This window comes from Aquarana catesbeiana, linkage group LG01 (genome assembly GCF_042186555.1).
Source record: "Aquarana catesbeiana isolate 2022-GZ linkage group LG01, ASM4218655v1, whole genome shotgun sequence".
In the NCBI taxonomy this organism is placed as follows: Eukaryota; Metazoa; Chordata; class Amphibia; order Anura; family Ranidae; genus Aquarana; species Aquarana catesbeiana.
The window spans coordinates 663,061,208-663,079,669 of NC_133324.1; the positions used below are offsets into that span (position 1 = coordinate 663,061,208).

Here is an 18,462-nt window from a genome sequence, read left to right on the forward strand (position 1 = left end):
AAGGTGCAGACACCTGTATTAGCATACAAAGCCCTAGAGAACATTTGACACTTTTAGTTCCAGGTAACATACTACATTCGCTGTGTGTCCCAAATGTTAGACACAATTCTAAAGCTGCTTGTGCATTTGTCACAAATGGCTGGCACAATAGGGAAAGGATAACAAAGGCATTGAATGCAGAGGTTGGACTCCCCTCTGTGTTGAAGGGCTTAGCAATGTGCAATCATTCCAAGCTTTATTATCACTCAAGGAGTTAAAGGGAAGAGAGCACACTCCTCTGCCTAAGGAAGTTAAGTTTGTCCTGGGTAAAAAAATGAGCCGGTGCTGCTTTGCCAGCTTGTGCTGCGAGTGTCTCAGGTGACAAGCCCTCAGGTACATTGTAACATGACTTCATAGGGGAGGAGCTATGATCTGTACAGGTGTCTCCCTTGGACAGGTTACTAGTGCAGGTACAGCTGATTACTTAGAACCAGCGCTGACTCATTCCATTGCTGGAATCATACACTTATAAAATAAAGCGGTGGCAACGGAGAGTCTGCTTTGGATGACCGGCCATGGACATCAAGGACATGAGTGGAAAAGATTCTGGAGGGATCAAGAAGAAGAATCTAACCTTTCTCAAAAGCAGGCTATACATGTTAGAGAGGAGGAAAACAGACACCATAGTAGAGCAAAACACCAATGGGGAAAATGGAAATTCAGGAACCCTGCGCAGGAGTCAGTCTGACAGAACAGAATATAACCAGAAGCTAAAAGGTAAGAAAGAAAATTTCAATAAGTACACTATAATGTTGACTGTAGATAGACAAAATTTGCGTAAGACTTGCAAGATCTGCATTAGAGAACGTCTGGCCTGCACCAGATGCTGCAGCGACAGTTACTTCTGACTCGTGCAATCTTTCTTTCAGCAATGCACTTGCAATCACAAGTACATTGATATTTCTTTTGGAAAGAGAAAAAAAAAAAAACGTTAGCATAGCCTTTCTCAAGTCTCAACAAGGGTTCTATAGAACGTTAGAGTTCCTCCAGAGGTTGCTAGGGGTTCCTTGAGCAACGCGAAATTTCTGTAACCAATAAGTAACCACTGACAACATTGATCTTTTCATGCTATCTGTAAGGGTGGATTCTTCCCGATGACCATAAGTCAAAAAAGCATTCTTTCAAGTGACCATTACATTATTGTACCCAGAGCTATAGATATGGTCATTTATAGGAGGGGTTCCTTAAGACTGGGAAGTTATTTCTAAGGGTTTCTTCATGTTAAAAAAGTTGAGAAACAATGCTTTACCAGCACTGTAACCATTTGCATTGCAAAAACCCACAATATGTTTATGTATAGTCATCCTTAGACTTGGAAGAGAACCTGGAAGCATTGCTCTTTAAAATGTGTTTAGTGTGTTCTTATCTGACTTAATCCATCCATGTACTCATTCAAATGCAGTATATAGTAAACTGTATATTCGTGGTAATACTGTGACCAATGCCTACATTTTAACTGTGCTGCCTTTAGCAGAACTATACAAAAGTATGTGTCTTGTCAGTGGCAGGTGGTGCTCAAAATTTTTGAGGGGGCGCAAACAAACTAAAAAATAAAACTGTTCAGGTGATTATGCATCATTACAGCTGGATAAAATATTGAAAATGTTATTTGTTAAAGTCATCTGTTAAAGAACACAATAAATGTACCATGAATCAGTGATTTTTTTAAAATCAGTAAACATCAAATGTGCACATCAATTGCCATCTCACTGTGCCCATCAATCGCAGCCTCATTGTGCCCATCAATTGCAGCATCACTGTGCCCATCAATTGCAGGCTCACTGTGCCTATCAATTGCAGCATCACTGTGCCCATCAAATGCAGGCTCACTCTGCCCATCAATTGCAGGCTCACTGTGCCCATCAAATGCAGGCTCACTGTGCCCATCAATTGCAGTGCCACTGTGCCCATCAAATGCAGGCTCACTGTGCCCATCAATTGCAGTGCCACTGTGCCCATCAAATGCAGGCTCACTGTGCCCATCAATTGCAGGCTCACTGTGCCCATCAAATGCAGGCTCACTGTGCCCATCAATTGCAGCCTCACTGTGCCCATCAAATACAGGCTCACTGTGCCCATCAAATGCAGGCTCACTGTGCCCATCAATTGCAGCCTCACTGTGCCCATCAAATACAACCTCACTGTGTCCATCAAATGCAGCCTCACTGTGCCCATCAATTGCAGGCTCACTGTGCCCATCAAGTGCAGGCTCACTGTGCCCATCAATTGCAGCCTCATTGTGCCCATCAAATGTAGGCTCACTGTGCCCATCAAATGTAGGCTCACTGTGCCCATCAAATGCAGGCTCACTGTGCCCATCAAATGCAGGCTCACTGTGCCCATCAATTGCAGCCTCACTGTGCCCATCAAATGCAGGCTCACTGTGCCCATCAAATGCAGGCTCATTGTGCCCATCAATTGCAGTCCCACTTTGCCCATTAATTGCAGCCGCACTGTGCCCATCAAATGCAGGGTCACTGTGCCCATCAAATGCAGGCTCACTGTGCCCATCAATTGCAGCCTCACTGTGCCCATCAAATGCAACCTCACTGTGTCCATCAAATGCAGCCTCACTGTGCCCATCAATTGCAGCCTCACTGTGCACATCAAATGCAGCCTTGTTGTGCCCATCAATTGGAGCCTCACTGTGCCCATCAAATGCAGGCTCACTGTGCCCATCAATTGCAGCCCCACCTTGCCCATTAATTGCAGCCTCACTGTGCCCATCAAATGCAGGGTCATGGTGCACATCATATGCAGCCTCACGGTGATCATCAATTGCAGCCTCATTGTGCCCATCAAATGCAGGGTCACTGTGCCCATCAATTGAAGCCTCAGTGTGCCTGTCAATTGCAGCCTCAGTGTGCCCATCAGTTGCAGCCTCACTGTGCACATCAAATGCAGCCTCACTGTGCCTATCAATTGCAGCATCACTGTGCCCATCAATTGCAGGCTCACTGTGCCTATCAATTGCAGCAGTACTGTGCCCATCAAATGCAGGCTCACTGTGCCCATCAATTGCAGGCTCACTGTGCCCATCAAATGCAGGCTCACTGTGCCCATCAATTGCAGTGCCACTGTGCCCATCAAATGCAGGCTCACTGTGCCCATCAAATGCAGGCTCACTGTGCCCATCAAATGCAGGCTCACTGTGCCCATCAATTGCAGCCTCACTGTGCCCATCAAATGCAGCCTCAGTGTGCCCATCAAATGCAGCCTCACGGTGCACATCATTTGCAACGTCACTGTGCCCATCATATGCAGCCCCACTGTGCCCATCAATTGCAGCCTTACTGTGCCCATCAATTGCAGCCTCACTGTGCCCATCAAATGCAGCCTCACTGTGCCCATCAAATACAGTCTCACTGTGCCCATCAAATGCAGCCTTGCGGTGCACATCATATGCAGCCTCACTGTGCCCATCATATGCAGCCTCACTGTGCCCATCAATGCAGCCTCTCTGTGCCCATCATATGCAGGCTCACTGTGCCCATCAGTTGCAGCCTTACTGTGCCCATCAAATGCAACCTCACTGTGCCCACCAAATGCAGGCTCACTGTGCCCATCAATTGCAGGCTCACTGTGCCCATCAAATACGGGCTTATTGTGCCCATCAATTGCAGCCTTACTGTGCCCATGAAATGCAGCCTCACAGTGCCCATCAATTGCAGCCTTACTGTGCCCATCAAATGCAGCTTCACTGTGCCCATCAATTACAGCCTTACTGTGCCCATCAATTGCAGCCTCACAGTGCCCATCATATGCAGCCTCACTGTGCCCATCAATTGCAGCCTCACTGTGCCCATCAATTGTAGCCTCACTGTGTACATCATATGCAGCCTCACTGTGCCCATCAATTGCAGCCTCACTGTATTCATATAATTGCTCTGCATCCACTCCACTGCTAGATACTGTATTTTCCATCCCTAACCTGGTAAAGCCTTTGAAACAAATGTATCAGTATAAATAATTAAGACATTATTTTTTTCTCTTTCATTTATTTTACATTTCTCTGAACCTACCAATAGAATGTGAAAGAAGGGGTTGCTCGAGCCGTGCGTTCCATCCACGGAGCTGCAGAGTCACTTCTGGTTTCCCACTGGCACAGAGTAACCGGAAGTGACACCACAGCTCAGAGCTAAGCACCACCCATTTCCTATGGTGGTGTCAATAGAAAACCCCACAGCAAGGAGAATGACTGCAAGATGGGAGCGTTCAGGTGCATTGCTTTGTGCCAAAAGGACTCCCAAAAGCAGGAAAATGAAGCCTCTCACCTGCAATCACGTGATTGCATAGACGTCACGCTGCCTATAGTGCACTGTATCCGGCGCCCGTACACAGTGCACTCAAAGGACCTTTTTTTTGTTTTTTTTAAAGGGCTTTTTTTGGTGACTAGCTTTGAGGGGGGGGGGGGGCGCCGCCTGTGGGCCCCCATAGACGGGCCGCAACTGTGTCTAAAGTTATAGGACAATCTGTCTCAACTGTCAACAGTCTCAATTCAATATGTTTATTGTTGCTGAGATGATGGATGGATGGCTGGATGTGGCTGTGTGCAGAGTAGGAGTAGCAGAATTTTTGTGTCCAGCACCATAGTGCAGATCTCACTGCATCTTATCTCCCTGCCTTTTCCCAATCTCTCTGTTTGCTGAACCATGTTAGGTTTGAATTAATGAATGCTTATACCATTGTTAAGGCCTTATGGTTGCCCTAACCCAGTATTATTAATTATGTCATTTTGGCAGTTGTGTGTTCAGCATTGCAAACTGTAGCCAACATCAACCACTCTAACATAATTACCCACGTATAGTGAATGCTTGAAGGGCAGTAATTGAAAACAACAGTTTCCATTTACAGAAATCACTGACAAATATTTCCGATTGCTGGGATATATTTTGCACCTTGCCTTACTATCTATGATCATTTCATGCATCCCTGTTTGTGGGAAAAGATATCTCCTGTGGAATCATCTGCACCCTATATTCGAATGAATTTCGGACATCTCTGGCAAAATTAGGACTTCACTATGAGATTGCATATATCTATTGTGGCATTTGCTTGCATTAGGCTTGCTTTTTTATCTATACGATTCAATAGGAGTGCAATATTGGCTGGCAGTAGCTCAGACGTAGGTCAGACGCAGCTCAGAAAGAAGTCAGAAGTACCGGTAGCTATGCTGCTTCTGACCTCTTTCTGAGCTGCGTCTGACCTACTTCTGAGCTACTGCCAGCCAATATTGCACTCCTATTGAATAGCCTAAGAAGGAATTTAGAAGGAACTTAAATGCAAACTTATTTAACCTGTAAGCATACCTCCCAACTTTTTGAGATGGGAACGAGGGACACCTATTAGCAAAAGTATGAAATAAAATACAGGAACTAATGTGCAAAACCACAAACTGAATAGATAAAAGATAGTACCAGATAAGAAGATGCCAACATAGATCAGTGTACTCACACAACCCTGACAGACAAGCATTCAAATATGATAAATATGTGGCCCTAGCCTATCCTTGTGTACCAACTCCAAATACAGGAAAATCCCAAAATGCTGCAAAACATATATATATAAATATAACTTCCTCTTGCAAGTGCAGTGTGCATATATAATAGCAATACCCTATGATGACCAAATGAGGTCTCATTCAATATATAATAAATTTGCCATAAATCCAAAAAATATAGTGCATCAAAATATTATATTAGGTTTCCTCGTGCTCATAAACATACAAAATATATTAAAGTGCTCCGTGCAAAATGCAACTCCTGTTGCGATTATTAGAACAAAAATTAAAAAGTGACAAAATGTGCAAAATTACCATAAAATGCATATGTGCATATGGGCATATGACAGTTGTGCAATAAAGTCTACAAAGACGCTGTTTCATGCAATGCGACTCGTAATGTCCGCAGTGGTTCGGCCGAACCCGGAAGCCTTCACTGCAGGTGAGAGGCTGGGGGAAACAATTGTCTCGCATCAGAACGGAATTGGAAGAATTTATCACAAGTCACCTGTATTTGCACTTTTCAATAGACTTTCCTTTGCGGAAATTACGAGTCGCATTGCATGAAACAGCGTCTTTGTAGACTTTATTGCACAACTGTCACTTTAGATGTACTGTATTGCCTATGTGTGGATGCGGGGCTCTTAGTCGCATCTTCAGTCGCACATATGCACTTTATGGTAATATTGCACATTGTGTCATTTTTGAATTTTTGTTCTTTTAATCGCAACATGAGTTGCATTTTGCAAGGAGCACTTTAATATATTTTGTATGTTTATGAACACGAGGAATCATAATATAATATCTTGATGCACTATTTTTTTTGGATTTATGGCAAATTAATTATATATTGAATTCTTAGTCGCATTTTCAGTCGCACATATGCACTTTATGGTAATTTTGCACATTGTGTCACTTTTTAATTTTTGTTCTAATAATCACAACAGGAGTTGCATTTTGCACGGAGCACTTTAATATATTTTGTATGTTTATGAGCACGAGGAATCCTAATATAATATTTTGATGCACTATATTTTTTGGATTTATGGCAAATTTATTATATATTGAATGAGACCTCATTTGGTCATCATAGGGTATTGCTATTATATATGCACACTGCACTTGCAAGAGGAAGTTATATTTATATATATATATATATATATATATATATATATATATATATATATATATATATGTTTTGCAGCATTTTATGATTTTCCCGTATTTGGGATAGGCTAGCGCCACATATTTATCATATTTGAATGCTTGTTTATTAGCAAAAGTATGTAGGCATAGGACACACCCCTTGCCCCCTTAAAGGTGAATTATACAAAAAACAAAATATTAGTTAATATTTTGCACATAAAAATAAAAGTGCAAATAAAAGTTATTATAACGTGAAGCTCTATGTATCCGCCTTTCTATTACATATAAATTATATATGGATACGAGTACACTGACAGCTGGAGATTTGATTAAGATCATATATGAGCACAGATTTATGAGCTTGAGGTGAGCAGGTTTTCTACCTGGGGTGTGGAGGTATATATATATATATATATATATATATATATATATATATATACACAGTATATATATATATCAATGGAAGATTGTGAAGGATAAAAGAAACAGAATTTTTTGGGGGGGGAACTGGACTTAACTTTTTTCTGAACTTTGCATGTTTTTGGATTAGTTAAAGCTGAACTTTTTTGAGCATTTATTGTGGACTTCCACAAATATTTAGATTCAGAGCATTTTTTAATAATCACTGATTATTTCACAGATATTAAAGCAGAGCTACACCCAAAAGGGGAAGTTCCGTTTTAAGCACCCCCCCTCCTATGCCACATTTTGCATGCCTTTTTTGGGGGGGAGGGGGGAGCGGGTACCCAGTTTTGAGAGGTATCAGCTCGCACTTCCGCTGGGACCGCCTAGGTGATCCGAGTGGAAGTTCTCCTCTCCCGCTCCCTCCCTGCAATCTTCTGGGACTCGTCACAAGTCCCAGAAGATTGGCCGATCATTTGAGAAGCGCACCACGACTCGTGCATGCGCAGTGCACACCTGGCTGTGAAGCCGCATGCTGTCACAGCCAGATCCCAACAGTTGTAATGCCGGTGAGAGGTAAGGAAGAGAATCGAGGGTTTGCCGGCCATATCGCTGGATCCTGGGACAGGTTATTGTGTGTTTATTAAAAGTCAGCAGCTACACTTTTTGTAGTTGCTGACTTTTAATAAATGGGAAAAAAAACAAGGAACAGCGCTCAGGTGGGTGAATCCAGATAAATGAATACGTGAAGTGAATTGAAGGACTCGTCTCAAGGGTGCTTGCCACGGCTCGCCCATCGTACAAACTGCTAAAAGGAAGAAACGGCTGTACTCCAAGATGATGAATATGAGTCCTTTATTAATCCATCCAAGTGACACACCTTTAACCAGTTGCTGACAGCCGCACGCCGATATACATCGGCACAATGGCAGCGGTGGGCAAATTGGCGTACCTGTACGTCCCCTTTAGGAGCCGGGGATAGCAGGCGCACCCGCCACTTGCAGCGTGACCGTGCCCGTGGGACCGGCGGACTCGATGTCCACCGGTCTCCCGGCGATCGTGTCACGGAGCCTCAGAACAGGGAAGTGCTTATGTAAACTTCCCCGTTCTGGCTTGTGTCGTGACAGAGATCGCCGCTCCCTGTCATCGAGAGCAGTGATCGCTGTCATGTGACTAGTAGCCCATCTCCCACAGTTAGAATCACTACCTAGGACACACTTAACCCCTTCATCGCCCCTAGTGGGTAACCCCTTCACTGCCAGTGTCATTTACACAGTAATCAATGCATTTTTATAGCACTGATCGCTGTATAAATGACAATGGTCTCAAAATAGTGTAAAAAATGTCCGATGTGTCCGCCATAATGTTGCAGTCCCGATAAAAAATCGCAGATCGCCGCCATTACTAATAAAAAAATAATAATAATAAAAGTGCCATAAAACTATCCTCTATTTTGTAGACACTATAATTTTTTGCGCAAACCAATCAATATACGCTTATTGCAATTTTTTTTACGAAAAATATGTAGAAAAATACATATCGGCCTAATCTGAGGAAAAAAAAATATTTATATATTTTTGGGGGATATTTATTATAGCAAAAAGTAAAAAATAATGCGTTTTTTTTCAAAATTTTCGCTCTTTTTTTGTTTATAGCACAAAAAATAAAAACCGCAGAGGTGATCAAATACCACCAAAAGAAAGCTCTATTTGTGGGGAAAAAAGGACGTCAATTTTGTTTGCGTGCAACGTCGCACGACCGTGCAATTGCCAGTTAAATCGGCGCAGTGCCGAATCGCAAAACATGCTCTGGTAAGGAAGGGGGTAAAATCTTCCCCCCAAAAAATGACTGGAGCCCCTCTTTCAGGTTTATTGTTGTGTATGCACAGGTACTGATTAGGTTGCGCTGCACTGATTTAATCCGAAATAAGACTCATGTACTGCTCCACCGAATCAATCCTCACATGTAGAGACCAGCCATTTTTACACAGACACCACATGCACTTTTGCCTTTGGAGCCTGTGTGTACGGAGATGAAAGGTAGTCGTATCTGTGGGCTGCTATATCGGTCATAGGAGGAGCACTGACAGTTGTATATAAGCCTCGATGACCTGAGGAGGTTATTACTGGTTGAGTCAGCCGTGAGAACCAATGCTCTAGGCTGTGAGCAGCATGTAATATAGTGCAATAAAACTCCTGCCCAGTGAGACACCAGCTCCTGCAGTGTGTCAGTGCTGTGTGCATAACAGAGTCCTCCTAGCATAGCAACAGATCCATGGTGACAAAAAGACTGTCAAACTATTTCCTCATACCCTCTGTGAAAGTAAACGATGTCATTCAACCACAAGCCAGATTTTAGGTGTTTTTATATGTGAACAGTATCCATTAAACAGGAAGTTGCTATTGGTGTGCACAGTTGTCATAAAATATGCATGTTAGATACCATTTACGGAGATATAAAAAAGTATAAATAATACCCGTGTCAAGTGTTTCTCTGGAATAAAAATTTAGATTTTTCAAGAGAGTCGGGAAGGATTAGCTCTTGTCAGATATTTTTGCTGTCTGTGTTTCCAGTGAGGAGATTCGCCACGATGAGCCTAAGTGCGCTAATGTAGCCAATTCATTTTGAATGAGCTGTCAACGCAACGCAATGATTTAGCGCACATTTACCTTTATTTCTCAGTGTAGCATAATACAACACCCAGATGGTTCACATATGTGCATTTTACATATAGCGTAAAGGTGGACAAAGATGCAGGCGCTGCATACTAGCACATTATGAAAGACTTACCTTAAAGCGGGGTTCCACTCAAATTTTTAACTTAATCTTACCCCCTTCAGTTAATTGCATAGATGTTCAAATGCCGCACGAAAATTTTTTTTATCGCTGTAATTACCTTTATATTGTACTTTATTGTGGCACTTCCTGTCTCTCCTCCCTTGGGATTAGACGCTTATCTGACTTGGTGTTTCTCTTTGATGAACCTACAAAGTGTGTAATAGTAGATAAGGTTCAGGTCCCCTATATTCTTGATTTTGTGGCAGATCCCTGGGATTCACATTTGGGCCAAATCACAAATTATAAGCAGATATGTGTTTGTGCCAGAAATTAGGAACAGCCCATAATGCATTGCTTAGCTTTTTCCCAGCTCAGCTGAGTGAAAAGAGCCAATATCCTCTGACTACAAAAGGGTGCGATCACAGCAGTCATATTGACTGTGCATGTTGGAGCTGACTATTGTATGTAAGGACTGTGTAAGGAGAGATAATGGGGTTGATTTACCTAAGGCAAATAGACTGTGCACTTTGCAAGTGCTGTTGCTCCAGAGCTTAGTAAATGAGGTAAAGCTTCACTTTGCAAAGAATACCCAATCACATGCAAGGCATATTACCAAAACAACATTTTTGCTTGCACATGATTGGATGATGGAAGTCAGCAGAACTTTTGCACATTTACTAAGCTCTGGAGCAACTGCTCTTGCAAAGTGTGCAGTCTATTTGCCTTTAGTAAATCAACCCCATTATCTCTCCTTACACAATCCTTACATAGAATAGTCAGCTTCAACATGCACAGTCAATATGACTGCTGTGATCACACCCTTTTCTAGTCAGGGGACTGGGTTATCCATTTCTTATGAATATTGGCTGCAGATTGCAGTAGTAGCCTACACATCCTTAGGTATCACATGTTCACCTTTCACCATAGTTTCAAGAAAATACTACACCAGACAGGTCTAATCAGAGGCATTTTTTTTTTTTACCTATTAAGATAATGCTTGGGGTGATGTGATAAAAAATGAGGTCACAACTATGCCAATAAACTCTTTTATCACTGGCCAATTTTTACAAAGAACCGCCTGCTTTATCTGTATTTTTTGAGCAGACACCTTCCTATAGCTTTTCAACCTGTTGTGGCTGCTACTTCCTTGGGTCAAAGCCAGCTAAGTACCACTTGATGAAATAGCATGCATCACAGCTTAAACTACCTTGAAAAAAAGGCCTTTTTTTAAACTCAAATGAATCCGATTGGGGTGCTGATGACGTCTATAAGACAATCTCAGTGTATGTGAAAAAATCAGTTCCATAGCCCAATATGCAATGCCAGAGTCATGCTGCCACTGTCATTCTGTTTTTGAAACTCCCTTACACCTTTAAAGTGGAACTAAAGTTTAAAAAAACAGGAGGGCTCTTTATTGCAGAAAAAAATGCAATGTATCTTCTTCAATAAAATACACTTGTCTGCCTGTTTGCAATCCCCTGTAGAATGTAAATTCAGCTACGCATGCGCAGCTCAGTTTACTTTCTGGTAGAGAGTGTCTATGTGCCAGGATGACTACACTCCTGCGCATGCATGGGAATGAGATCATCCTATCATCCTGCACCTGCCATTCAAGACAGCTGAAGACTGGCACCTGGAAGAAGCCAGGGCAAAGATGCCAGTACATATGAAGGACCTCATTGGCATCGGACCTTTGGAAGTACTTTTGCCTTTTGTTCTGTTTTATGGCATCGCCCAAGCCTGTATTTAAAGTATTTGTGTATATTCAATGTCAATCAGAAATTTAAATGAATGTATAAAAAAAAAAAAAAAAAGAAATTTGAATGAAAATGTATTGTTTCCTTTTACTTTTTTATTTTGTCATTGGTACGTGTTTTCCACGGTAGTGTCATGCTTCCCTTACCATTTGTTTCACAATAGCTTGCTTTTAAGCTCTACAAATGACCAGAATTTATTAACAAGACTTGCCCCTCACAGAGTTTATTGGGGTTTACCGAAAGTTCAGGGTCACTGAATATTTAGCACGATTTTTCAAACTGTTCGCAAATCCAACTCAGACATGTTTGACCATCACTAGTGTTATTAAGTTTATATGTTATATTTACTGGTATACACACACATTTATATATATATATACATATATTTGGCCACCCAGGCAGATCAGACCACTCAGTCCATGTTCCTGACTGCTGGTGGCCTCATCTGTAAATAATTTAGGCTTCTTTGATGGCCCAATATAACAAATAAAGAAGTTTGACATGTATGAGCAATGGTAAAAGCTATTGTACATAATTTGCATATATACACACCAATACAACCCTCATAAAAACCGACGTCTCTCATTCTGACCAAAGGTCATTTGCGCAGAAGCAGTTTGTAGGATCCTGGATTACTTTACTACAAAACATAGAAGGCATCTGCATCCCATTCTGCAGACAGCATTGAAGAGATTAAAGTTCACACAGGTTGATGCCTGAGGCTTTTGGGCATGAAGTGGCTTTGTTAAGATCACAGCAGATTGTCTTGGGAATTGGGAGTCTGGTTTCCAGGAGTATTCGCAAACATACCCAGTGTTACCAGATGACATACTGTGCTTTGTGTGCTAGCATAAATGTGACTACACATATTCAGTATGCCCTGCCAATTAATACAGATTAGCTGGTCTTGGGCCAGATATGTCCTGTAAACACTAACAGTCATCTGGCATGAGATTTGAAAACCTGTAAAACTTAAAAGGTCATATTGGCAAGGACAAACAATGATTCCTATTCAACGTGACCCTGTACTGTCACTTAAATCACCTAGTTCAAGTGTATGTCGAGCCAAAAACATTTTTTTTACTAGTTAGAGTAGGAAAATATCAGAACTTCTGTCAGATTTTAGTCCTATCTGGGGCTCTGCCAGAGAGATTCACTTGCACTTCCTGTTCTGTTGACAACATTTTACCACAGGAAGTGCGGGAAACTCTCCCATAGCGACACAGAAAGATATGACATTTTTTCTTTCTTTAATACTAGGCTAGGACCTCTGTCAGATTTTTTTTCTGTCTGTCTCCCTGTCGCAGATTTTCCCTCATGTCCTGTCTTCCTGTCTGGTAAGAAGATAATGAGGGAAAAGAAGTGAGAGGAATTTTCTCTAATGCAGCCACAGACAAGAAATCTAAACCTTCCCCATTCTAACCAAAACTAAAATACATTTTTATTTCTGTCTGCATTGCTGTTGTAGATTTTCATTCACTTCCTGTTTAGTGACATCATTGTCAGCGGAAGTTATAGTAAATCAAATGGAGCCCTCATAGCATTAACAACCTGATAGGGGTTCTAACCCTTTCCCACTCTAGCCAAAAAAAACTAGAAAAAATTTGGACTGGATATACTCTTCAAGCTACCCTTGCATATCAGCCACCATTAATTTTATCAGGCAGTAATTTTAACTTGTCTGGAATCCTTCTCTCGTTGTTCCTGAAGCCCCCTGAACATCTCATGCAAATACCGTATTTATCGGCATATAACACGCACTGAAAATCAGGGGGAAAGTGTGTGAGCGTGTTATACGCCGATTCCTGATGTCTCTGAGGGAAGAGGAGTAGCGAGCGCCATTGGATTATGCCGGTGTTCTGCCGAGAAAGTTCCCCTCGGCGGATAAGGACCCCCCTCTACTGTGCAGGCGCAGCGCTTGCGCAGTAGGAACAACAAGGGAGCCGCCGAAAAGAGCCGAAGCTGAACACCTGAGTCAGCTGTACACGGTGCCTGCGTGCCAAGACTAGTTTAATAAAAAAGAGTTTGTAACAGGCCCCTCGCGGGCTTGCTAATCTCGCCACGCTTCGGGCACGGCCTCGCTGCACTCGGCATATTATTATTCTACCTCTATGTCCACTTGGATGGTGGGGCTTTGACGTGGACATAGGGTAGAATGTAGTGCGCAGGCGCCATGTACAGTTGACGATCAGCTGTTCATCTTCTTCTATTTTCGGCGGATCCGTAGTCGTTCGTACTGTGCAAGCGCAGCGCATGCGCAGTACAGGGGGGTCCTTATCCGCCGGGGGAACTTTCTCGGCAAGACACCGGCACTCAGACACGCACAGCCAGGCCTTCTGGCCCCGCATTGGGCCACTGTTCTGTCTATCATATGAGCAGGGCCAGGAGGCTTGGCTATGAGTGACTGAGCGCCGAGTACACAGGAGATCGAGGCTTTGTGTAATCCAACACTGGCGAGGCTGCAATGATGGGAAAGGGGAGGCTGCAGATGGGCACTGAACAGGCTGCATTGTTGTGCAATTTAAAGGCTGCAGATGGGCACTGAGCAGGCAGCATTGTTGGGCAATTTAGTGGCTGCAGATGGGCACTGAGTAGGGTGCATTGATGTGCAATTTAGAAGATGCATTGTTGGGCACTGAGCAGGGAGCATTGATGTGCAATTTAGAGGCTGCAGATGGGCACTGAGCAGGGTGCATTGATGGGCACTGAGCAGGCTGCATTGTTAGGCAATTTAGTGGCTGCAGATGGGAACTGAGCAGGGTGCATTGATGTGTAGTTTAGAGGCTGCATTGATGGGCTGTGACCCTTATTGTAAGTTTTTTTTCTTGAAACATGAAGGTGCATGTTATACGCCGATAAATACAGTAATTACTTTTTTACATTTAGTATCAGAATATGCTTAGGCACACTTACCTGCCCCCAAGGTGCTAATTCTTTTGGCTGAGGGTAAGACACTCAGGCACTGACTGCTGTCACATGGAGGGATATGGCTGGGAGCACCGTGCTCTTGGCAGCTTTTGGGGTGAGGGGAGGGGGGGTTCTAGTTGCACTGAGAGGAGAAATATAAAAAAGTTAGAAGGCCTTGAAAAGTTCAGGAGTACTATCTGGCAGGTTATGGTACTTGGTATAAAGCAGGAAGAATAAGTGGGACATTTTAGTACAGTCTGCTACAGTCTAGGTAAAGTGTAAACCACATCAAATTTTTTTCTTTCTTTTGGATATAAAGGAGACGGTTTATTGTCACCTTCTAAGGGTTCATTGTGGAGATTTCCCCTCTATTATCAGTACACGAGGAGCATATTCTGGTCTCTGCTCCATCAATTGACAGTACATGAGGAGCATATTCTGGTCTCTGTTCCATCATCTGACAGTACATGAGGAGCATATTCTGGTCTCTGTTCCATCATCTGACAGTACATGAGGCGCATATTCTGGTCTCTGTTCCATCAGCTGACAGTACATGAGGCGCATATTCTGGTCTCTGTTCCATCATCTAACAGTACATAAGGAGCATATTCTGGTCTCTGTTCCATCAGCTGACAGTACATGAGGAGCATATTCTGGTCTCTGTTCCATCATCTGACAGTACATGAGGCACATATTCTGGTCTCTGTTCCATCATCTGACAGTACACAAGGAGCATATTCTGGTCTCTGTTCCATCAGCTGACAGTACACAAGGAGTGTTATTTGGTCTCTGTTCCAACAGTTGACAGTACACGAGGAGTGTATTCTGATCTCTGTTCCATCTGGTCTCTGTTCCATCAGTTGACTGTAAACAAGGAGCATAGTCTGGTCTCTCTTCCATCAATTGACAGTACATGAGGAGCATATTCTGGTCTCTGTTCCATCATCTGACAGTACATGAGGAGCATATTCTGATCTCTGTTCCATCACCTGACAGTACATGAGGCGCATATTCTGGTCTCTGTTCCATCATCTGACAGTACATGAGGCGCATATTCTGGTCTCTGTTCCATCAGCTGACAGTACATGAGGCGCATATTCTGGTCTCTGTTCCATCAGCTGACAGTACACAAGGAGTGTTATTTGGTCTCTGTTCCAACAGTTGACAGTACACGAGGAGTGTATTCTGATCTCTGTTCCATCTGGTCTCTGTTCCATCAGTTGACTGTAAACAAGGAGCATAGTCTGGTTCTGTTCCATCATCTGACAGTACATGAGGAGCATATTCTGGTCTCTGTTCCATCATCTGACAGTACATGAGGCGCATATTCTGGTCTCTGTTCCATCATCTGACAGTACATGAGGCGCATATTCTGGTCTCTGTTCCATCAGCTGACAGTACATGAGGCGCATATTCTGGTCTCTGTTCCATCATCTAACAGTACATAAGGAGCATATTCTGGTCTCTGTTCCATCAGCTGACAGTACATGAGGAGCATATTCTGGTCTCTGTTCCATCATCTGACAGTACATGAGGCGCATATTCTGGTCTCTGTTCCATCAGCTGGCAGTACACAAGGAGTGTTATTTGGTCTCTGTTCCAACAGTTGACAGTACACGAGGAGTGTATTCTGATCTCTGTTCCATCTGGTCTCTGTTCCATCAGTTGACTGTAAACAAGGAGCATAGTCTGTTCTCTCTTCCATCAATTGACAGTACATGAGGAGCATATTCTGGTCTCTGTTCCATCATCTGACAGTACATGAGGAGCATATTCTGGTCTCTGTTCCATTATCTGACAGTACATGAGGCGCATATTCTGGTCTCTGTTCCATCAGCTGACAGTACATGAGCCGCATATTCTGGTCTCTGTTCCATCAGCTGACAGTACATGAGGAGCATATTCTGGTCTCTGTTCCATCATCTGACAGTACATAGGCGCATATTCTGGTCTCTGTTCCATCAGCTGACAGTACACGAGGAGTGTTATTTGGTCTCTGTTCCAACAGTTGACAGTACACGAGGAGTGTATTCTGATCTCTGTTCCATCTGGTCTCTGTTCCATCAGTTGACTGTAAACAAGGAGCATATTCTGGTCTCTCTTCCATCAATTGACAGTACATGAGGAGCATATTCTGGTCTCTGTTCCATCAGCTGACAGTACACAAGGAGCATATTCTGGTCTCTGTTCCATCAGCTGACAGTACACGAGGAGTGTTATTTGGTCTCTGTTCCAACAGTTGACGGTACACGAGGAGTGTATTCTGATCTCTGTTCCATCTGGTCTCTGTTCCATCAGTTGACTGTAAACAAGGAGCATATTCTGGTCTCTCTTCCATCAATTGTCAGTACACGAGGAGCATATTCTGGTCTGTGTTCCATCATCTGGCAGTACATGAGGAGCATATTCTGGTCTCTGTTCCATCATCTGACAGTACATGAGGAGCATATTCTGGTCTCTGTTCCATCATCTAACAGTACATGAGGAGCATATTCTGGTCTCTGTTCCATCATCTGACAGTACATGAGGAGCATATTCTGGTCTCTGTTCCATCAGTTTACTGTACTCAAGGAGCATATTCTGGTCTCTTTTCTATCATTTAACAATAAAAGACAAGCATATTTTTGTCTCTGTTCTGTTAACAGAACACAAGAATTGTAATCTTGACTACACAAGAGGGGCTTATTCTGGTCTCTGGTCCATCAGTTAACAGCACTCGAGAACCATAATCTGGTCTCTATTTTGAATGAATACCCCAGTACATAACAGTCTAAAAATCTCCTGGCAGAACATTTTCAGCTGCATTGCGTGAGTCATACCCTGTGTTTGATTACTGATTTGCATGCTGTCATACTGGAGATTTCATCCTTGTGACAATATACTTCCGCATTCTGAAAGGAAACCTTCAAAGAAAAAACAAATGTATCCAAGGAATTTTGCATACTGCAAGCTACATTTAAAAGGCTAAAAAAAAATTAAATATGTTGAAGCGCTCTCCTCTAGTTAGGCTAGTGTTTGGTTTCACTGTAGTGGAAGCAGTGGTTGTTTGTTTGGTCTGTTCAGGGTTTACTGATCTGTAGATTTGATTCTTTCCTCCGGCCTCTGAATGAAATTTCCAGAGTAATAGGCAGGGAGTTTCAAATGATCAGGGCGAATATTTATCTTGCCCCAGCCAATCCTGGGAAGGAGGCATCCAGAAGGTGGCTGGGGAAGTGATAAATGTTTGGGAAGATTTGCCAAAGTTTTCTTTTCCCTCCAAGGTGGGTTTCATGTCTCTTGGGGCTGCTGCTCCTGGAGGCAGCTTTATTGAGACAGGAAATTGCAGTCTGGGCTTCAGCAGCTGCTGGACTGAGGGCTTTGGAGAAGATTGTCAATGGGAATTTGCTAGAGGGCACTGTACTGAAGTCCTCGACTGGAAAAGGACCTTGTCATCTCCCTCACTGAGAAACTACCTGTGGATGCTGGGTGGCTGACAGCTCCTGGACACTGTGAGTAAAGACCTTGCTGTAGACTATTGGCTGTGCAAGTGTCAGAAGGGAACTAAGTGCCAGAAGTGGCTATATGGACTGTTGCTGTAGGGTCCTAGATATACTGACTTTCTGCGTTACCTCCAGAAAAATCTACTATTAGAAGATTAGTGGAAAGTTTGTCCTCCCATTATTGCTATTGATTGGCTTGGTGTATCCTGTGACCCTACATCCCTCATGTTAAAGTTCTTCAGTAATAAATACTAAAACGACATCTCCTAGACTGAGCCTGAATTGTTGATGTGCGTGGGACTGTGCTTGTGTGAATGGCAGCCTCTGTACTACTGTGGGAAACCTGGGTATATTCTCAGCGGCCCTTTCGGGTTTAAGCATACAATTAGTTATGAGTCACCTGCTGGCTTCTTGTATCAGAAAGTCCATTGGTGAGATTTCCCCTGTAGTACTT

General features: G+C 43.0%; 1 protein-coding gene across 1 annotated transcript in view; it reads left to right on the plus strand.

The window, feature by feature from the left end:
• The first annotated feature begins 389 nt into the window (after positions 1-389).
• ARHGEF38 (Rho guanine nucleotide exchange factor 38) overlaps positions 390-18,462 on the plus strand; it is a 164,115-nt gene continuing 146,042 nt past the window's right edge. The window contains exon 1 of the mRNA XM_073601859.1: positions 390-756. Within this exon, the coding sequence (XP_073457960.1) occupies positions 555-756 (202 nt within the window). The 5' untranslated portion in view covers positions 390-554. The remainder of the gene's footprint in view (positions 757-18,462) is intronic.